Raw genomic sequence first — 21039 nt, forward strand, 5'->3', positions numbered from 1 at the left:
CCATTATCAAATATCTGGAGGGCTATCATGTAGAAGTGCTAAACCCTCAATGTAATCTCAGCAAGTACAACTTAGACCAAGGGGTATATATTACAAAGTGGCTGATCTGGTCTCCATAAAAGGGAGAATTTTCTCGCCTTATGAATATCCAGAAAATAGCAGCTTTGCAAGGTAGTGACTTTACCTTAAAAGGGGGTGTTGGAATGGCAGCTGGCTGACCAAATATCAGAGGACTCATGAACAGGATGGGAAGTTTGGAGAGATGATCTGATCTATGAGCCATTCAGAATCAAAGGTTCTAATGACAGAAGCTTAACAAGGAAGGAAGTATTAGTACTTTTCCCCTTCAACTCCATATAAGTATTAACTATAGAAACTAGGTTAAACTTGATTCTAAGACCAGATATCAAAGTTTTGAGGATGAAAAGAAACAAAAAGCCATAGGAAATTAATGTTCTCCTAGCGGTTGAGGATTTTGTGTATAAAAGGTTGAATGGTGTTTGTTAGTTTTTTCCAAAGCAAACCAAATGATTGTTTTTTCTACCTTTAAGATGCTTTAGAGCCCTGGTATGCTCTCTTTCTCATCAAACTTACAGTCCTCTTAATACGTTGTTTTCATTTTAATATATTATTACACTCTGCAAGATCACTCTTAACTTATGCAATAGTATTTCCGGGAATGGCAGTCTGTATCCACATGTCAAAGAACCAGCCCTGTGGAACAAGTAGTGTTTCAAGCTTATTAATTATTAATAATGAGGTAGCATCCAGTAAAATGTGTGCATTGAGATAGCTTGGCTCTTCCCCATAATTAGTGAGGTGAGTAGGCTGGGAATGATCATTCCTATGTTATCATTGTAGAAACTGAGTCAAAGAGCAGCTGGCCTACCATGATCATGGGTGGAGCTGGCACTAGAATCCAGAACTTCTGACATCTAGTCCAGTGCTCTTTTCAATTGTTTTTAATAGTAAAGGCTACTGTTCTTTCCTAATAAGGGGTTGAGAGACTAACTTAAATGAAGAACACTGCTTTTTCTCTTTTAACTACAGTGATTCTTTAGAGGAAGGCAGATTGCTTTGGCCACAGACTTGGCTTTTAACTTTAATGCTGTCCCTAGTTCATTTTACATATAAAAATAGTCTCTAGCAAACATCACTATTGATGTCTGATGATACTTGACCCTTTTCTTGAAATATTGATTATAACACTCCAAATAAAAATCTTATGGATGTATACAGGACGTTTGTCAAATGGGGTAGATTTGACTGGGTGGTGCAGGAAAATGCTAAGGAGCTTAGGCTGAGTCAGAGAGATCTAGGTTTAAATCTGTTAGGCTACCTATTGGCTCATCTCATGGAGCCTCAGAATCCTTACTGGTAAAAATGGGAATAATAATGAGACCTGCCTTTTTTTTTAAGATTTTATTTATTTATTCATGAGAGACACACACAGAGAGAGTCAGAGACATAAGCAGAGGGAGAAGCAGGCTCCATGCAGGGAGCCCAATGCGGGACTCCATCCCGGGATTTCAGGATCATGCCCTGAGACAAAGGCAGATGCCCAACTGCTGAGCCACCCAGGTGTCCCTAGACCTGCCTTTCTGGGTTGCTAGGAGGATTAGATGAGATAATATGTGTAAAAACATGAAAACTGTGATTTAAAAAAAAAAGTTTATTGTGAGTTATTATCCACTCATTATTGTGAGTTATTATTACTCATTTTTCTATTAAGGTATTGTTGTGTGTTTCCTATTTACTTTCGTTGTGCTATTTATACTCAGCATAGTAGGTGCTAAATAAAACCCTAATCAGTGGTATCATGCTGGACCAATAATCAATAATAAGTCAATAGACCAAGTGCCTCCTTGGTGCTCAGCAAAGTGCTGATCTCTGAGAATACAAAGCTTCTTGGGGTGCCTGGCTGGCTCAGTTGGTAGAGTGCAACTCCTGATTTTGGCGTTGTCAGTTCCAGCCCCATACTGGTGACAGAGATGAAGAGATGACATAAAAGTCAAATCTAAACAACGACAACCACCACCACAAAGCTGCCTGAGACTAGGCCCTTGCTAAGAGAGACTGATCCAGAGGTTGCTGTGGAGGCCAACGTGGTGTTTCAGAAAGCACTGTAGATGTTGTGTGAGTGTTGAATGAGTCACGGACAACCAGGCCAAGAAAGGTGGGTGGGACCCTGGTGGAGAGGGAACAGCGACGTGAAGACACAGATCTCTGAATCAGCAGATGAGAGAGCGAACTGACAGCCGGCACCGAAGTTGTAATACTTGTTGGGCTAGTCATGTCACCTCTCAGAATCTCAATTTCCTTATCTGTAAAAAAGAAAACAATGAAGTCCAACTACTGGTCACGATGTGTAGAATGAATGGAGTAAATATTTGCAAAGTGCTTGTCGGCACATCAACCGCCCACAGTAAGAGCTCGGGAAATGTTAGCCACCATTACCATTACGTGTAATAATTTAACGATACCTTACAATTATGAACGTGTCATTCCAAGGATAACTCCTGCCCCGGTCGTTGGGCTGCGAAGAAGGGTATCCGGATTCACAAGGCACTCCCGAGGAGCTTTAAGGCCAGGATGCCAGGGCGTGTTTCTCAACCGCAAGGGAACGCCTGCAAGACGACCCCGCGCCTGCGCAGTGGCAAGGGAGCCTCAACGCCGAGCCCGGCTCCCAGGATCACGTGGGCCCCGCCCCCGGCCCCGCCCCGGCCGAGCCAGTCTCCGGCGGCTGCGGCTGCGGCAGCGGCAGCTGCGGCTGCGCCTGCGCGGAGCCGGGCGCGCTCTGCAGCGGAGGCGGCGCGAACAGCAAGGGGGCGGCCGATGGCTCTGCGGGGCCTGGCGGCCTCGGGGCCTGGCTCCCGCGGGCCGTTGGACGAGGCGGTGGCGGCGGCCGAGGAGCGCGGGGCGCCGGCCGTGGTGGTGGCGGCGGGAGGCGCGCCGGAGGACGACGACGAAGACGAGGGCCGCGGCCGGGGCCTGCTGCGCTGGGACGGCTTCTCGGCCTGGCTGCACTGCGTGTGTGTGGTGGGCTTCGACCTGGAGCTGGGCCAAGCCGTGGAGGTGAGGCCCGGCCGCACCTTCCCCCGCGCCTCGTCCGCGGCCCGCGCTGCAGAGCGTGTGGCCCGGGGGCCTTCGGGCCGCGCATCCGGGCGTGGCCGGCCGCCGCTCCGCGGGTCGGGCCGGGCTGCGGTCCATTGGCAGCTCCCGTGGGAGGATCATGGGCTGCGGCTAGGGGTGAAAAGTTCTCTCGAGGCCCCTCCTAAATACTTGTTGAGGTTCGTTTTGTTTGTTTTTCTTTTTAAACCCGGTGTCACATGAGTAACTGAAATGGTTAGCGGCGCCTGGAGAAGGCTGCAGGCAGATGTTGGGGACTTTTTTATGGAGACGCGAACAATGCCCCTGACATACGGTGAACTGGAATAGCCAACCAAGCCTTACACAACCAACTTTTTAGACTCCTAAACCGTTTTTGGCCATTTCCACCAACTCTGACAGCATACTGCTCAGTCTGAGCGGAAATGCTTATCTCAGCATAATTTCCCCCTTTTGTTCCTCATTTCTATTATTATTATTATTATTATTATTATTATTATTATTTTACCATTTCTAGTATTTATTGATGTTGCTTCTGAAGCAGTTGGCCTGAAAGCTATCAAGGTGAACATAGTTCATAGTTCATCTTGTGTGTGGATCAAGTTTCTATCTTTATGATGCCTCATTGAAAGGCCTTTGAATGTTATTCTTGAGGTTGTCTAGGGTCCCTTGTGTGGCATAAAACAGTGCTTGTCTTTGTGTCCAAGGAAAGCCTGATCAGAAGGAGGTATGTTTGGAAAATTTTTGCCAGTTTGTTTTGGTGATGGTGACAGATTTTAATGAACCATCTCATTCAGACTTTGGTGGAGTTTGTCTATGAAAATTGGCCAGGAAGGTTTTTCTTAAAGCTAGTGCTTTTGTATTCAGCACGTCTACTCTGCTTTATCATTACGCAGTTCGGTACACGTTAAGTTTCTACTAAGATCTAGGCATTATGCTGGATGCTGGGCATACAAATATGAACAAAATGCTGTAACCTGTGTTTATAGATTTAGACTACAGTTAAGAGGGGAAGCAAAAATTAATCACAGCAGCAGATAGGTCCAAATGCCATGCCTGGTACATAGTGGTGTTCCATACATACTTCCTGATAGAATGAGTGAATACATGAACAGTTCTTTATCTTGAGATAGAAACAGCAATTTCCAAGGCTTTGAATTAGTGATTTGTAAGTTATTTATCATTTACATTGACATGTTAACCTGAAGTTATATAAGTAGTACAATACGATTTAATCAGAAAGTGTAGGATTGGGTTGTTGTAGTTGATTGTATTTTAAAATAGTCTAAGGAGATCCTTGTGGGCTCTCAGCATTCAGGACATTGTTTATAAGTATGTTTTTCTGACCAGATAATATTTAGTATAATTGACGTGTTACAAAAATGTAAATCATTAAAGGACTTACTTTGAATTTTACTTCCCATGGGATATGCTACTGAACAGTTTTCTTTAGATTAGTAGTTCTTAACTTTTTTTGCGTCTTGAATCTTTTAAAAAATATGAACTCCATTACAAAAATGCTTGCTAATACAAATTATGTATATATATACTTCTGTGGACTATATGGGGGTCATCTGCGATCTTTTTTTTTTTTAATTTTTATTTATTTATGATAGTCACAGAGAGAGAGAGAGAGAGAGAGAGAGAGGCAGAGACATAGGCAGAGGGAGAAACAGGCTCCATGCACCGGGAGCCCGACGTGGGATTCGATCCCGCGTCTCCAGGATCGCGCCCTGGGCCAAAGGCAGGCGCCAAACCGCTGCGCCACCCAGGGATCCCCATCTGCGATCTTTATTCCACTGTTCCCAGACTAAGAATCACTGATTTTAGAAAACATAGGATAAGGAGGGGGAAGATTCCCTTAATAAATAAGGATCTAGGGGACCCCTGGGTGGCTCAGTGGTTTAGCGCCTGCCTTCAGGGCAGGGCGTGATCCTGGAGTCCCGGGATCGAATCCCACGTCAGGCTCCCTGCATGGAGCCTGCTTCTCTCTCTGCCTGTGTCTCTGCCTCTCTGTCATGAATAAATAAATAAAATCTTAAAAAAAATTAATAAATAAGGATATGAAAAGGATAAACACATTAAATTGGTTGCAGCACAACTTAATTTTGTTTTGTTTTTCTGAGAAATGTAGAATATTGTACCTTGCCACTTTTAAAAGAAGAAAAAGAAACATAAATTAGTAATGAATTTAATGAAACAATTGAAAAATATATTTCACTTTTGTATTATGGTCATATTCATACCAAAAGTAGACAGGTGGGGTGGCTGTAATGGGACAAGAACATTAATGTAGAATTGGGTTGGAGAAGTGACATAGAGTAGCTCCAGCCCCAATTCCTGTAGTGCACAACCATGGAGACTCAAAAGGGAAATTAATTAAAGAATAAGTAAAAGCCAAGTTAGGACTATAATATTCTAGAAGCCACATGTGACCTCACTGTCTTTGAATATTAGGGTTGAAAGAGACATAAAAATCTGTTGTGCCATGACAGAAAGGAACATTTGCAAATTTTAAACAAATGCATAAACAGTGCCACTTGGTAAAGCTTAAATCCTCAACAAAGAGACAGTGTAGCATATCATAGTCTCAGTTGAGAACTGAGACTCCACAGCTGGACTGCCTAGATTTGAGTCTGTGACTTTGGACATGTTAACTTTGCTTGCCTCACACTCCTCTGTAACAGTACCTGCATCATGACATTGCTGTGAGAAGTGAGAATTCGATAAATTAATGTTGGTGAAACATCTGGAACAGTACCTGTGCCTCAGTAAGACTTAGGTGAGTTTGTATTTGGGAAGTCTGGAAATTTCCTTTTTCAGTGGAGAGAGTCCTTAACTTGCTTTGTAAAGGCAAGGCTTCGAATCTTAATTTTCTCATTAGTAAAATGAATTTGAGCTAGTAGAATCTTACTTTTTTTTTTAAGCAGGGAACTTTTTCCCCTGTGTAAATAAAAACTTAATATGAGACCTCAGTGGCTAACCTGGTTGAGATGGGGCCTGTGTGTGTATATTTGGTTGTGGACAACAGGAATTAAGCTATAGCTCAAGCAGAAAAGGAAACGTTGTAAGGCAACAGATTTCTCAAGATATTCAAGGTACAAACCTAGTAGGGCTTCATAAAATGACTACAGCCCTAACTTGGAAGCTTCTTGCTTATGCTCTTGTTTTATGGGATTTTGTTTATGCTTCATGCTCCCTACAACTTATTTCCTTAGCTTCTATAATCTTTATGGTGGAGAAGTTGCCCTTTTCAGCCACTTCAGTGAAGAGAGATGCCCAAGGAAGGTACTCAGGCCTGGTTTGGGGCAAATAATTAGCTGAAGACCTGTAGGTTAGGGGAGTGGTCCATGTTGCAGAAAATGTCTGTTAGACCCTATAAAGGGGACAATGAAAGGTATCTTTTAAGTTGGAAAGAGGTTATAAAAGGTGTTGACAATAGGAGGTGTGCTTAACTTCTTTTCCCACAAAGTGGCCCTGAAGCATCACTGCAGAATCCACGTGCCCTCTGGAACAAAGTTTCAGATCCTGTGGATTTTATAAACTAAATCAGTACCAGCTCTGAAATTACCTGATTATATAGTAAAGCCTTAATCATCTAAATCCAGAATTGCCTCATTTATTCAAGTATTTTTTTCCTTGATTGAGTAATAATATGCTTATTGTTGAAAACTTGGCAGGAAAGAAAATTGTAAATACTGTAGAAAACACAGAAAAAAGTGCTATTAATATTTGACATTTTTGTTAATGCTTTTTCTTTTTTACATAATTTCATATCTGTCAAGAATTAATTTGTTTCTTAAGAAAAGAAACTCTATCAAAATTTTTAAAAAAGATTGATAGTAAAGAGTCTCTTGGAACCCAGTTGCAGGAAGCTGGAATGAACCTCGGGATTTGGAAAGCCCCAGGCTTTTTTGCCTTTTTTTTCTAGAGCTGTGTAGTCTTTTGTCTCTGCTTCTCTTTGCAAGTCTGTTTCATTCTCTGTGCTGAGGCTGGTTTCTTCTGCAAGTTTCATTTTCTGCTCCCCCATTTCTCTTGACTTTGGATTACTGTGGTGCTGATTTTAGCCAAACCTACTCTAGTGTTCTGGAACCAGGCTGAAGCTTAATTCAAATACTGAAGTATCTGATTGGCTCAGCATGGGTCAGGTGCTCCCTCTTGTTCAGTCATCTGTGTTGGGAGACAGAGCTTCAGTGACAGTAGAAGCCACTTGTAAAAGGAGGAGGGGACACTTGCAAAGCATGGGTTGGGCAGCAGTCCCCCAAAACAGGTCTAACTATCAGACTCTGCTTTTATTGATAAATATGTTCATGAATAACTAGCCAGATCATTAAAGACTCTTCATAGAGTTTTTTACACCATAATTTATTTAACCATTTTTCTTAGTTTAGATATTTAGTAATTTACTTTTTCTTTTTTCTTCATAGTGTAGAGAGTTATTTGCTACCAGTATATACATCTTAGAGATGTTTTGAATTTCTGAGACCCTTTAAAGATTTACTTATTTATTTATTTTGGGCAGGGGATATTGGGGAGAGGGGAGGAGCAGAGGGAGAGAGAGAAGCAGACACTGCATTGAGTGTGAAGCCTGACTTGGGGGCTCCATCCTACCATCCTGAGATAATGACCTGAGCTGAAATCAAGCATCCAAATCAGTTGGATGCTTAACCAACTGGGCTACCCTGATACCCTCCCCTTTAAAAAAAAAAAAAAACGACTATTTATTTGGTGGGGGGGGATTTGAAAGCCTTTAAAGTATATGAACTACAAGGTGGAGAGTTTTTATCAAGAAAGAATGCTATATTTTGTTAAATGCTTTTTTTACACCTATTAAGAGGATCATCTGGTTCTTGTCTTTTATTAACAAGGTTTATCACATTGATTGATTTGCAGATATTGAACCGCCCTTGCAGCCCATGAATAAATCCCACTTGGTAGTGGTGAATAATCCTTTTAATGTACTGGTGATGGGCATTAAGGAGGGCAGTGATCATTGAAGTGATGAGAGGTGGGTGTTACATGTAACTGATGAATCACTAAATTCTACACTGCTCTAAAAAAAGTCACATGAATTTATAGAATGTAATAGGAAGTTTACATTTCTGTAATTTGAGGTCAGCTTCTGAACCTTTTAGACCTTGATTTTATAAGAATTGAGGCATCATTGGTAGCTTTCCTTCCTTGAAGGCTTTACCTATCAACTCTTTGGATAATTTCAGTCTAATTAAAAGAGCACAAGGTGTGGGGTTTTGAACATCTGCTAGTTACCTGATTTTTGGCTAGTTTCTTCAGCTTTTTGAGCCTCATTTCTCTCAACTAATAAAGTGGTATAATAATATCCTGAGAGTGTTGTTGGAGGTACTAAGAGAGAGAATGCATGTAGAAATTAATACCTATCGCTTAATGCATGCTCAAATGTTGGTCCCTTATTATAGTTAGTGTCCTTGCACATTCAGTAATCAGTGTAGGACTATTCTTGGCTATTCTCTCACTCCTATTATTTTGCTTTAAATTCATTAAAAAAAAAATCAGTTTTGGATGTGAACCCAAGTATTTAAAGCACTTCCTGGGGGAACACCTAGCTGGCTCAATCACAAGAACATGCAACTCTCGATCTTGGGGTTGAGTTTAAGCCCCATATTGGTTGTAGAGATTACATACATACATACATACATTAAAAAAAGGGGGGGACACCTGGGTGGCTCAGCAGTTGAGCGTCTGCCTTTGGCTCAGGGCATGATCCCAGGATCTGGGATCAAGTCCCATATCGGGCTCCTTGCAGGGAGCCTGCTTCTCCCTCTGCCTGTGTCTCTGCTTCTCTCTTACTCTGTGTCTCTCATGAATAAGTAAATAAAATCTTATAAATAAATAAATAAATAAATAAATACTTAAAAATAAAGCAGTTCCTGGAAATCAAGTTTTTTAGGTTTCATTTTGCTGATAATCTATGAAATAGCACATTTGTATGTATATATAATTTGTATTCCACCTCTTGCTGAAAATAATTTCAGGCCAATTAAATAATCTACAAAAAGGACAGTTTATCATTAATATATTGGGTGAATTGTGATGTTATTTGGATTACTGATCTTCACCCCGCCGCCTCTAAAAAAAAACAAAACAAAACAAATTGAAGATAAAGCTCTGCTGTGGGGTTGAAGGCATACTTATGTGTCATTAAAAAAAAAAAAAAAAAAAACAGGAGAATTGACTCCCCTTTCTTTTTCACTTCTGCTTTTTTCGTCACTGCCTGTTCCCCCTTATCCCTCTAGCAGAGTGGAGCACCTGAGGTAGTCACCACAGTTTGCTTTATTTTAGCAACATTTGTTTATTTTTTTGAGAAAGGTGAAGGCAGTTGTGTGAAGGGTTGTTTGTTTCCTTCTTAAACTGGATGCTCCATAACCTCAGTATTTGATCCTCAGCAAGTTTACTGTTTTAATCAAAATGGCTGTTATGTGTAATTGTATGTTGCTGGACTGTCTGAACTGTCCATTCAGCAGATATTTATTGGACAACTACCATATCTGTACACTGTTGTGTTCTGGAGATAAAGCCTTAATGAACCCTCCCTTCAGTGAGCTTCCAGTTTAGCATAGATGGTAGGCCATTAAACATTGAGGGTTATAACAGGAGGGTTTGCAGGTACTAATAAGGGCCTTTACATTTCCTTGTGAACTTGCAGCATTTCATAGTAGCTTGATGTAGTTATGTGGTTTGAGAGTTAAAGCCTTAGTGATCTCCTGAGTTTAGGCTCCCAGATTTTACAAGGGCTTCTTCAGTGCTGCTAATCTCTGGTTCTATTATGAAATTATATAATCCCAATATGGAGATAATCTGGGATCTTCCCCTCTCCAGTTAATGTGTTTACAAGTGCTTTATGTTTTATATTTACTATGAAGAATTATGTGAAAAATGGACAATTGTATCTAAACTTTACTCTTATTAGCAAGAAATGTTTCACTGTCCGTTCCATGTTCAAACTGATCACATTTTCCAGGAGCATAATTTAGTTTTGATCTTGAATAAGCTGGAATCTTAGACTGAGGCCCAGCCTGTTCTGATACTGTGGTGTCGGGCCATTTTTTCCCACTTGTTAAATTAAACATTTTTACTGCAGCATAACATACATGTAGGAAAGTGTACAAATCTTAAGTTGGGTGAATTTTCACAAAGTAATAATACCATCCACTACCATAGGGATCAAGAAATAGAATTATCACTGCCACGGAAATTTCATTTATGTCCTCTTTCTGTCATGACCCCTTGCCCTTTCTCCCCAGACCCTAGCAACCACTAATCTACCTTCTGTCTCTGTGGATTCTCTTATTCTATACATTTCATACGAATGGAATCATACAACCTGTGGCATTTTTTTTGTCTGACTTCTTTCACTTAGTATATTTTTAGGGTTCTCCATGGTGTGGTACATATCAGTGCTTCATTTCTTTTTATGGATGAATTTTATATCATTAAATGGAAATACAACATTTTGTTTATCCATTCATTATTTGATGGAAATTTGGCTATTATAAATAATGCTACTATGAACATATGTTTATAAATTTTTGTGTGAACTTGGTTTTCTCTTGTCTTGGAGTGAAATTGATGTTTAGTAAGGTAACTATGTTTACTCTTTTGAGAAACTGCTAAACTGTTTTCTAAGGTGGCTGTATTTTCACATTTCTGTTAATAATATATGAGGGTTCTAATTTCTCCATATCTTGTCAGCACTTGTCTTTGTGTGTGTCTTTGATTACAGCCATCCTAGTGGATATGAAGTGGTATCTTATTATAATTTTATTTGCATTTTCCCTAATGACTAATGGTGTTGAGTGGCTTTTCATATACTTACTGGCCATTTGAATATCTTTTTTGGAGAAACATCTAATCAAATTCTTTACTCATTTAAAAATTGGATTATTTGACTTTTTTATTGAATTGTAAGAATTCTTTATATTCTGTACATTAGACCCTTATCAGATACATGATTTGCAAATAGTTCTTTCCATTCTGTGGGTTGTCTTCACTTTTTTGGTAGTGTTCTTTGAAATACAAGGGTTTTGAATTTTGGTAAAGGCCAACTTATGTTTTCCTTGGTTGCTCATCCTGTTATTGTCTAAGAAACCATTTGCTAATCAGATTTATTTATTCCTATAAAGATTTATTCCTACATTTTCTTTAAGACATTTGTAGTTTTAAGTATTACACTTAGGTTTTTAATCCACTTTGGGTTACTTTTTTTATATATTGTGAAGTAGAAGTATTATTTTCCTTGAACCTTATTTTGATACAATTTTTGATTTACATAGAGTTATAAAAGTAATTCATTTAGCTTTCTCATAAGTTAACATTTTACATAAACATAGTACAGTAATAAAAACTAAGAATATAATACTGGCATGATACAATTTGCTAAACAGAGTTTATTGGGATTCACCAATTTTTCTACTATTGTGCTTTATCTGTTTCAAGATCCAGTCCAGTTTCCTACATTTCATGTAGGTATCATATCTCTATAGTTCTCTTCTATCCATGGAGCTCTTCAACCTTTTCTTGTCTTTCATGATCTTGATATTTTGGAAGAATACTGTTCATATATTTTGTAGTACGTCTTTCAGTTTTGGTTTTTCTGGTATTTTGTCATGATTAGTCTGAGGTTATGAATTACTGGGAAGAATACCCCAGGTATGATGTGCCCTTTTCAGGCCATCATATCAGGGAGTATAGGATGTTAAAATGTCACATTATTGGTGATTTTAACCTTGATCACTTGATTGAGATGATGTCTGCCATGTTTATCCACTATAAAGTTACTATTTTTCTTGTAATTAATAAGTGTTTATTTTGTTAGATATTGAAACTGTGCAGGATCTTGTTTTCTAAACTTTGCCTGCTAATTCAACATCCGTAAGTGGATCTTACCTACAGTAATTATTATTCTGGTGTTCTCGTAGTGATTTTTTTTCTTTATTCCTTCTATATTTATTAGTTGGAATTCTTTTATGAGGAAGAGTTGTCTCTCTTTCTCATCCATCTGTCCATCTACCTATATCATTATGGATTCAAGGATACTATCTTAACCAGCTTTGAGCATAGATACCTTTTTAGGTTGGCTTCTGTGTTCTTTAATCATGCCCCCTTCCTTTTTTTTTTTTTTTAAGCTTTATTTATTTATTTATTTATTCATTCATTCATTCATTCATTCATTCATGAGAGACACAGAGACAGAGAGAGGCAGAGACACAGGCAGAGGGAGGAGCAGGCTCCATGCAGGGAGCTCGATGTGGGATTTGATCCCAGATCTCCAGGATCAGGCCCTGGGCTGAAGGCGGCGCTAAACCGCTGAGCCACCTGGGCTGCCCTCCCCCTTCCTTTTTTTGAACACTTTCTTTCTGGCACTACAAGATGCTCCAGGCTCATCTTGTATTTTTCCTGTCCCACCCTGTAGTCACTACCTCCCTAAGAAGCCCTGTTTCTTTTTATTGCAGAATGGTACTTATCAGTCAGCATCTCAGTATTAGCTGTACTCACTGCTACTGGGGTGTCATTGCTTTATTTATCATATTAAAAAGCCTTTTAAAAGGGGTATTATAGGTGTGCCTGGGTGGCTCAGTCGGTTAAGCATCTGCCTTTGACTTGGGTCATGATCCCACTATTCTGGGATGGAGCCCCATATCTGACTCTCTGCTCAGGAGGAGGTCTGCTTCTCCTTCTCCCTCTGCTATTCATGTTCTCTCTCGCTACTCTCTTAGAAAATGAGATATTGGGACGGCCTGGGTGGCTCAGTGGTTGAGCATCTGCTTTCGGTTCAGGGCGTGATCCCCGGGTTCTGGCAATCAAGTCCTGCATCGGGCTCCCTACTGGAACAGGAGCCTGGTTCTCCCTCTGCCTGTGTCTCTGCCCCTCTCTCTGAGTCTCTCATGAATAAATAAAAATATTTAAAAACAAAAAATATTATATTGTTTATAATCTATCTTAAAATATTTTCCAGCCAGTTTGTTAAAATTATGTGGCACATAACCAGTTGAAAAATGTAGACTTTTTTTTTTTTTTTTTTTTTTTGCTTGTAAACAGTTTCCATTTTCAGTTTGGAATGAATGTTATTGTCTAATCATTAAAGACATAATTTTCTTTTTATATTTTATTTTGGGGGCACCTGAGTGGCTCATTTGGTTAAACATCCAACTCTTGATCTCAGGTTTGTGAGTTTAAGTCCCACATTGGGTTCCATGCTTGGTGTGGAGCCCACTTAAAAAAAAATTAAAAATAACTAAATAAGCTTCTGTTTTTAAGTAATTTCTGCACCCAGTGGTGGGGCTCAGACTTAAAACCACAAAATCAAGAGTTAGATACTCTACAAACTGAGAGCCAGCTAGGGTTAATAGGTTTGGAATTTATCCTCTTTTTAAGGTTTTGATTATGTTTATATGTGAGTTAATGTTTATATACGAGATTAAAGCAGGCCTAGGATGTAGATTCTGCTAGGCCTGAGATGCTGGGTAGAGTGTAATGGAAACAGACACTGAGTGACATGGCAGCTGGTAGGCATCCATTCACAGATAACTGGGATGCATGGCAGGCATGAATTTTTCCCATGTCCAAGTGGTATTAGCAGTAAGTTAACTGGTGTTCCTCATTTTTTTTAATCTGGGACCATAATTACTCCACATAGAGTTGGGAATGTTAGGGTATGCAGGGGTAAGTGGCAGACATACCTTTGAAGAGAATAACCTGATTTAAAACATTTTCAAAATACTACTTTTCAGTATCTATATTAATATTTTTTCCTGTGGTACTTTTTTCCTATTACATCATGATGTGAAATATTTATTCTATGTCATTATTTTTAGGCCTTAATAATGCTATCAAATAAACCTTACTTTTTTCTTGGCTGATTACCTGGCCACCTCTCCCTTGTTTCATATAACATGGAAGATCTTAACATAGGTAACAGAACCAGGGTGACATTAGCTGATGCTCTCTGTCCCCCTTTGATGCCTCCCAGGAATGCCAGTGGCCTGGGGGACAGAGATGCCTGGACTTGAGCTGTGGAGAGAGGAAACTTCAAGCGAGAGGCGTCTCCAGGTACTGGGGCCAATCCACAGTTGATTAATGCCTGTATAGTTATCAGGAGCTAACCAACTAAACTAACACTGATTGCCCAGACTTATATTTATACTTTTTTTTTTTTAACAAGATAAAGTATGTACATAGATAATCTAGTAACTGGCAGTTGGTGCAGTTTGAGATAGATACTTGGCAGTGGTTACTTTTTGTTTTTACGTAGGGAGTTTAATTGAAGTTTTAAAGCTAAGTATGTTTTTTTTTCTATTTTTTGATCTTAAGTACACTGTGGACATGTGCATTCCTATATCATAAAAATACATTATTTCCTTTTGAATATCATATCTATTTCAAAATAAAACACTGGATAATCTTAACAGAATACATTAAAATGAAATTCTAGAATACTGTTTGACAGTCTAACACAGAGTTTTTAAAAGGCAGACTTGATAGGTTATGTAGTTCTTACATCTTTTTAGCTTAAATATATATAGCATGCATAAGTCCTTTAAATATACATACAGATATATACACACATTATATATAAGATACTCATATATATATGGGTAAAACATAACATTTTTTTCTATATTGTCATGCTGGTATTTTAAACCATAGGAAACCAAAGTCTGAACAAACCACTGTGATGTCTTTATGTAATAAAAAAAGGAAATTTTGTATATTTGCTTTTAAGTTTATATTTTAATTGCAGGAAAGAAAAATCTGAAGGGCACTCACATAAAACTCAGAGTCTAATATAAAGCTGTTACAGGCCACTAAATTTTACCAATATGATAACTCCGGGATAACTTATATGTAATGAGATTTTCTTAAAATAGAGCTAAATAGGTTATAATTTGCCATTTTTAAAGGTAACAAGGTAAAATGGTCTCAAGGTGAAGCAAGGGAAATCTATGTACACATAAAGAAGAATTACGTATTATTAAATACTGAGTTGTTGAACTAATTTGAGGATATATCCATTTATTGAAGAAATATTTTTAGTGTTTACTGTGCAGCAGAGAATGCTCTAGGTGTTAAGATGGAGTGATGAACAAAACAGACCAGATTCTTGCCTTCATGAATTGTGGAGACAGGTTACTTTAGATTGGTCAGAACATGGTACAAAACAGAGTAAGTAGAAGGAATATTGACTTTGGTGTCATTCTCTATTCCAGGTATGGTAGGTGGTTTTCATGTAATGTATCAGCTCTCTAGACCCTTCCTGTAGCCCTATATTGAGAAGAATTATATGCCACATCCTAGCTAGCTAGTGGGGAAAGAGGGCTGTGATTGTACAGTAATGATCGCTGCTAAGGATGGAATGAGAATGGTGGCTTGTGTACTTTGGAATCAGGCCTTGGTTCAAGCCCTGCCTCTGGCACTTACTAAACAAGGAAACTTTAGGAGAGTTATTTAAGTACTATGAACTTGTCCCCTCTTCTGTAAATACAAGGAGAATTGACAGAATTATTGTGAAAGTTAAAAATTCCAGAAGGTACTCATTATTATTTCTCCCCATCTTTTTTTCTTACCGTAGTTTTCTTATATATACAATGAGGATATCACTCCTGGCCTTGTCTATTATTGTGAGGGCTAAATAAGTGAAATAAATGTGTGAAACTACTTTAATACAGTTTATAATGTGATATTACTGTATATTATATCTGGAAATGGAAAATTATTAGGCTCTTGGGCAGCTGAGGGAATGGAAGAACTCATGAATTCTTCCAGAAGTGAGAAGTCATGGATCCCCACATTAGCAACCCAACATTAACATAATTTAGCTACTCTTTGTTATTAGCCACTAGCTAACCTGCTGCTTTTAACCTCATTTCTTCTTTATATTCCCCAGAGAGTCTGGATTGGTCCACGTGAGCGTTGTCAGAATTTTCACACCTAGCCACATTTCAGTAGTTGGTTGACTGGCCTGTTGAGTCTTGCTGCCTTTGGGTCTGGTGTTTGCTAGTGCTTGTTTTGACAGGAGCTGTTCTGGCCTATACTTGCTTCCTTTGCAGGGATTGTGGGGAAGGAGTTTCCCTCAGAAGGTGCTCTTGATCACTATAGGCACTAAACTGACCTGTCCTAAGAAAATGCAATGATTATTTAAAGGGGTTGGAGGAAATTAGGATAGATTTTATGGTGGGAGGTGGCCTTTGAGATTTCTTAAACTATGGATAATTATTTTCTCCTTCCAGTTTTTCTTTCAATAAGTAACTGGTGATTTGAATTACTTCTTAGAATTGATTGAAAAATTCATTATTTCTTGAAGTAGATGCCAGCTGATGGATCAAATTCTTTTTAGATTTTAGTGCTCCAAAGAAAACTCAATAAGCTTTGAGTCCTTAGTAAATCAGCTGGTAAATTATTCTTGATAAACCAAGATTTCACCAATCTTTTAGAGGTAACTTTGTGAATTTTTTTTTCCTAATGTAAATCCTACTTAGTTCTTCCAGCTTCTCCCATGTGTCATTATTGAAGTTTGTCAACAATTTCTTAAAACTATTTGACCATAGCCAACTAGTATTAGAAGTACTGCTAATATTTATAATATATACTCAGTATATTTGTCTAACGAGATTTAATTCTTTTTCTTCCAGGTAATTTATCCTCAACATTCCAAACTTACTGATAAAGAAGTAAGTAAAAATATTGCTCCATATAGTCTGCTATTCTATTTCTCTTTGTTTTTATTGGTGTGTGTGTGTCAGCATATATAGCTTTTGTTTTCTTTTTCAGAAAACCAATATTTGCTATTTGTCTTTTCCAGATTCAAATTCAGGTAACTATTTTTCATGTGGCATTTTTTTTGAATTTTATACTAAGAATATGATCATACTATTAATATGCAAAAGTGGATTGAAATAGAGTATTAGAATGCAAACTCCGTTTCAGCCTAACAAGTCAGTGATGTGATTCTTAGTTTTATGATGCCAGTCATGTCTTTTTTATTTTAGTTGGCTCAACTTTTAAAATAAGTGTTAGGTTGTAATAAGGTAAAACATCAAGGAGCAATAAACTGTTGAAGTAGTGAAGAGATCGAAAACCGGCAACATTGGTATGTCTAGGGATTTATAGAAAGTAGCTTACTTTTAGTTCAAGATTTGGAAGCTTACCCAAGAACTCTGTGAAAGCGGTAAGTTAAAAAAAAAAAAAAAACCCACACACAGGGTGAATCTAGTTATGAAGCACGGCCATCAATTACTTGTAATAGTTTGTGTCTGTTAATATAAGTAAAGCATGTGGAATAGTGTGTGGCGTATTGAAAACACCACATAAGTGGTGCAAACTATTATTATTTTAAGCTTGGTTTTGCTGGCCTTTTTCAAACTTGCCCTTTGTGTGGTCCTAATTGTTCAAATCTTTCAGGTTACCTCTTATGTTTCGCTTTCAAAACAGCTTTTCAGGCTTCTAGTGACCAGAACATTTCACATCTTAGACCACACACAGTTAGAACCCTATGAAGCAAAGGCACTCCTTTTCCCTTTTTTTGTCGTTATTTCTAATATCCTGTTAACTTAGTTTAGTTAATCTAAAAGGGGAGATTTGACATTTTAATTTTTGAAAGTATTTTCTCCTTTCCTTATAAATGCTTCCAGGGTTCTTTGCTGTACATTTGCAACTCAGCTTTCAGGAATTATGTAAAAAAGAAATGGTATCTTGTTTTTTTTTTAAAAAAAAAAAAAAAGCCTTTGAGAAATCCCAGCAGGAGTTTTATTCTAACTTGGAATTATTGGAATCTCTTAATATGTTTGCCTATTATTGAAATAATGACAGAGAAGTCCTATAGGATCTTCCGTCATTTCCTTACAAAGTCTACCCATGCAGTTCTGAGTGTAGTGAGTGTTGGATTGGACTTTCAGGACTCAGGGCAATCTGAGTTATAGGCTATAGGCATTACAAAATGAACTGACGTTATGTGATTGGAGTCACAGGTGTATTCCACTGCACACCCTTCTCTTTAAGATCACAGCTGGGTTTCATGGCTCTCTTTTTTACCTCTCTGCATGATCTTCAAGGCTAAGAAGCTAATTCCATGGTGTTTGAATAGCCTTTTTTATTTTTAGTTTTGTAGTCAGTGTCTTCCTATGTCCCTTTCTTATTAGAAGTTAGACTCAAGGGATCCCTGGGTGGCGCAGCGGTTTGGCGCCTGCCTTTGGCCCAGGGCACGATCCTGGAGACTCAGGATCGAATCCCACGTCAGGCTCCCGGTGCATGGAGCCTGCTTCTCCCTCTGCCTGTGTCTCTGCCTCTCTCTCTCTGTGTCTATCATGAATAAATAAATAAAATCTTTAAAAAAAAAAAAAAAAAGAAGTTAGACTCAAGTGTAAACCCATGTAAATCAGAATTTGTTCAATATTTTAGGCACTTGAGTGGTGTACAGATGTTTTATAATGCCTTTCTTACGAGTTGCACATCAGATGAAGTAGGGTTTGTTTTATTTAAAGTATGGTTGATGTTTAGAAGTAACATGGACAAAAGGTCTTAAAAACAGACACCTTGGGATCCCTGGGTGGCGCAGCGGTTTGGCGCCTGCCTTTGGCCCAGGGTGCGATCCTGGAGACCCGGGATTGAATCCCACGTCGGGCTCCCGGTGCTTGGAGCCTGCTTCTCCTTCTGCCTGTGTCTCTGCCTCTCTCTCTCTCTCTCTCCGTGTGACTATCATGAATAAATAAATTAAAAAAAAAAAACAAACAAACAGACACCTTGCCATCTTAGAAGATGATTTTTTTTTTTTTTAAGATTTTATTTACTCATGAGAAACAGGAGAGAGAGGGAGGCAGAGACACAGGCAGAGGGAGAAGCAGGCTCCATGCAGGGAGCCTGACACGGGACTCGATCCCGGGTCCCCAGGATCACGCCCTGGGCCGAAGGCGGTGCTAAACCGCTGAGCCACCCAGGCTACCCTTTAGAAGATGAACATTAATCTAGACAGCAATAGGCTGTGAGTTTTATATGTATTTGAGAGTACTAGTCTCAGTTGTGATTATCCAGCCAATTTGTTTCACTTATATGTTTATAAAATGCATGTTGGGATTCCTGGGCCAACTTTGAAGTGGATTTAATTTTTTCCCAAAATAGCTTTTATTGTTATGTAAGGAAATCCAGGCACAGTAGAGCAATCTTTAGGAAAGAATCATAGTCTAAGTTTTGTTTCCATGGTGCACACTTAAAGTAAAAATGGTTTTTCGTAATTATGGCCAGTTTAGGTGAAGTTTACATGTCTTAAGAGGTTTCTAGAAATGATTGATGTTTAAAAACATTAGTCAAAAACTTTTCAAGTTAAAATTAGAAAAATAGTGAATCTATTACTTGGGCACTTCCTGAGTCTCCTGTATTATGTCTTCTTAAAAAACCTTCTCATTGTACAATATAAAACATATACAAGGTCTAGAAATAGAATATTGCCAGTGCCTTACAAGCCCCCTCCTGTCCCCTCCTAAGCACTGTTTTCCATCCTCCTCCAAGTGCAACCACAATCCTGATTCTTAGAGTGATTGTCTTGCCTTTCTTTATACTTTTATCACCCAACTATGCATCTCTAAACAATATAGTTTAGTTTTGCCTACCTTAAAAGGAAAAAAAAAAAAAGAAAGAAAACAACACTACATAATCGATTTAAACAGGATATGTTCTTTTGTATTTGGCTTCTTTTTCTTATTATTATGTTTGTGAGTCAACATTACATACAAACAGTTTAAAATTTTTTTAATTACGTGGGAAAAATGGAAAGGAAAAAATAGTAAAGAGACCTAGAGTTAAGATGTGTGTTTTGCTGGTGGCTTTGCCTCTAACCAGCAAAGATGGCTTTGGACAAGTCACTTGAACTTTCAGGATCTCCTGTTTCTATGCTAAAACAGAATAGAATGAGTTTAAATAGTTAACAAGACTTTTTTAGCTCTAACATTTGGTGAATCTGGATGAAGAAATGTTATACTATGCTATTCTTAATTACTTTCATTTTTGTTTTCATTAGGTTGTCTTGGAGATACCCAGTTTTGTTTTAGGTTTCGACAATCTTCTGGGAGAAGGGTGTCACTGCATTGTCTCCTGGATCATTATGACAAAGATTTACCAGTTTACTTAAAGGTTGGAAAAGTAGTAATAGAAAAATGTCCATGTGAGAGAAAACTTTAGAACTCAGCTACCTCTTATGGCATTCAGAAGGATTTTGCTTTTGTGTTATTACTGTATTTTACTGCTAAATTTCGTGAGTCTATTTCATAAGGATTCAGCATGTGTGACAGTAAGAGACTTTATAAAGTTACAGTTCTTAAAACACACAGTACGGTTATGATCTATAGAAATTGATTACAATGTTGAGGTAATTTTCTTCCATTTGTGTTAACTCTTTGTTTAGATCTGGAGTTAGGGTGGTACTATACCAATAAATGTCACTCAGAGTTGAAGATTCCCTACTTTACAATAGAATTGTAGTTGTCTCTTTTTTATTTTTTTAATAAGCTTTTTTTACAGTTATTATTTATTAAAGGCAATTTTAATAATTTAGGTGATTTCAGAGTGTAACTTTCTGTTTGGTATTCCACATTTCCATCCCTTAACTTGTGAGGAACATTTCCATCTGGATGTCCTATCAGCACGTCCAATATGACATTATTTGCCTGAAATCAGCATTAATAGTTCACCTCCCTGGGTTGCACTAATGACAGGAACTCTTTCCCAGTTAGCAAAGACAATATCTTCGACTCATAGCCATCTACTCCTTTCCATGATCTTTTGATATTGCTATTAACATATTCTTTCAACTGTTAATAATAGCTACTAATTATTGAAGCTTGTTATGTTCTAGGCACTGTATTAATAAGTGCGTGTTATTGATCCTCCTTACAGTGTTCTGAGAGAGTT

At 38.3% G+C, this 21039-nt stretch overlaps 1 protein-coding gene and 1 long non-coding RNA gene across 10 annotated transcripts in view; one reads left to right on the plus strand and one right to left on the minus strand.

The window, feature by feature from the left end:
- DENND6A (DENN domain containing 6A) overlaps positions 1–21039 on the plus strand; it is a 90033-nt gene that overhangs the window by 37535 nt on the left and 31459 nt on the right. For 2 of the 9 annotated variants that reach the window (XM_038566094.1, XM_038566095.1), the window contains exons 1-5: positions 8095–8116; positions 14114–14193; positions 16773–16811; positions 16912–16954; positions 20150–20262. In XM_038566094.1, coding sequence (XP_038422022.1) covers positions 8110–8116; positions 14114–14193; positions 16773–16811; positions 16912–16954; positions 20150–20262 — 282 coding nt within the window. In that variant the 5' untranslated portion in view covers positions 8095–8109. Of the gene's footprint in view, positions 1–2835; positions 3076–3271; positions 3291–5725; positions 5891–8094; positions 8117–14113; positions 14194–16772; positions 16812–16911; positions 16955–20149; positions 20263–21039 lie in introns of those variants that run through there. The other 7 variants (XM_038566096.1, XM_038566098.1, XM_038566097.1 and 4 more) reach the window with 7 other exon arrangements.
- Positions 1653–2695, minus strand: LOC111091306. The gene is made up of 2 exons (XR_005374874.1): positions 2484–2695; positions 1653–2324 (listed from the first exon to the last, which is right to left on the minus strand). It is a non-coding gene; the product is annotated as an uncharacterized LOC111091306 (long non-coding RNA).

The sequence above is a fragment of the Canis lupus genome, chromosome 20, assembly GCF_011100685.1.
Source record: "Canis lupus familiaris isolate Mischka breed German Shepherd chromosome 20, alternate assembly UU_Cfam_GSD_1.0, whole genome shotgun sequence".
Classification (NCBI taxonomy): Eukaryota; Metazoa; Chordata; class Mammalia; order Carnivora; family Canidae; genus Canis; species Canis lupus.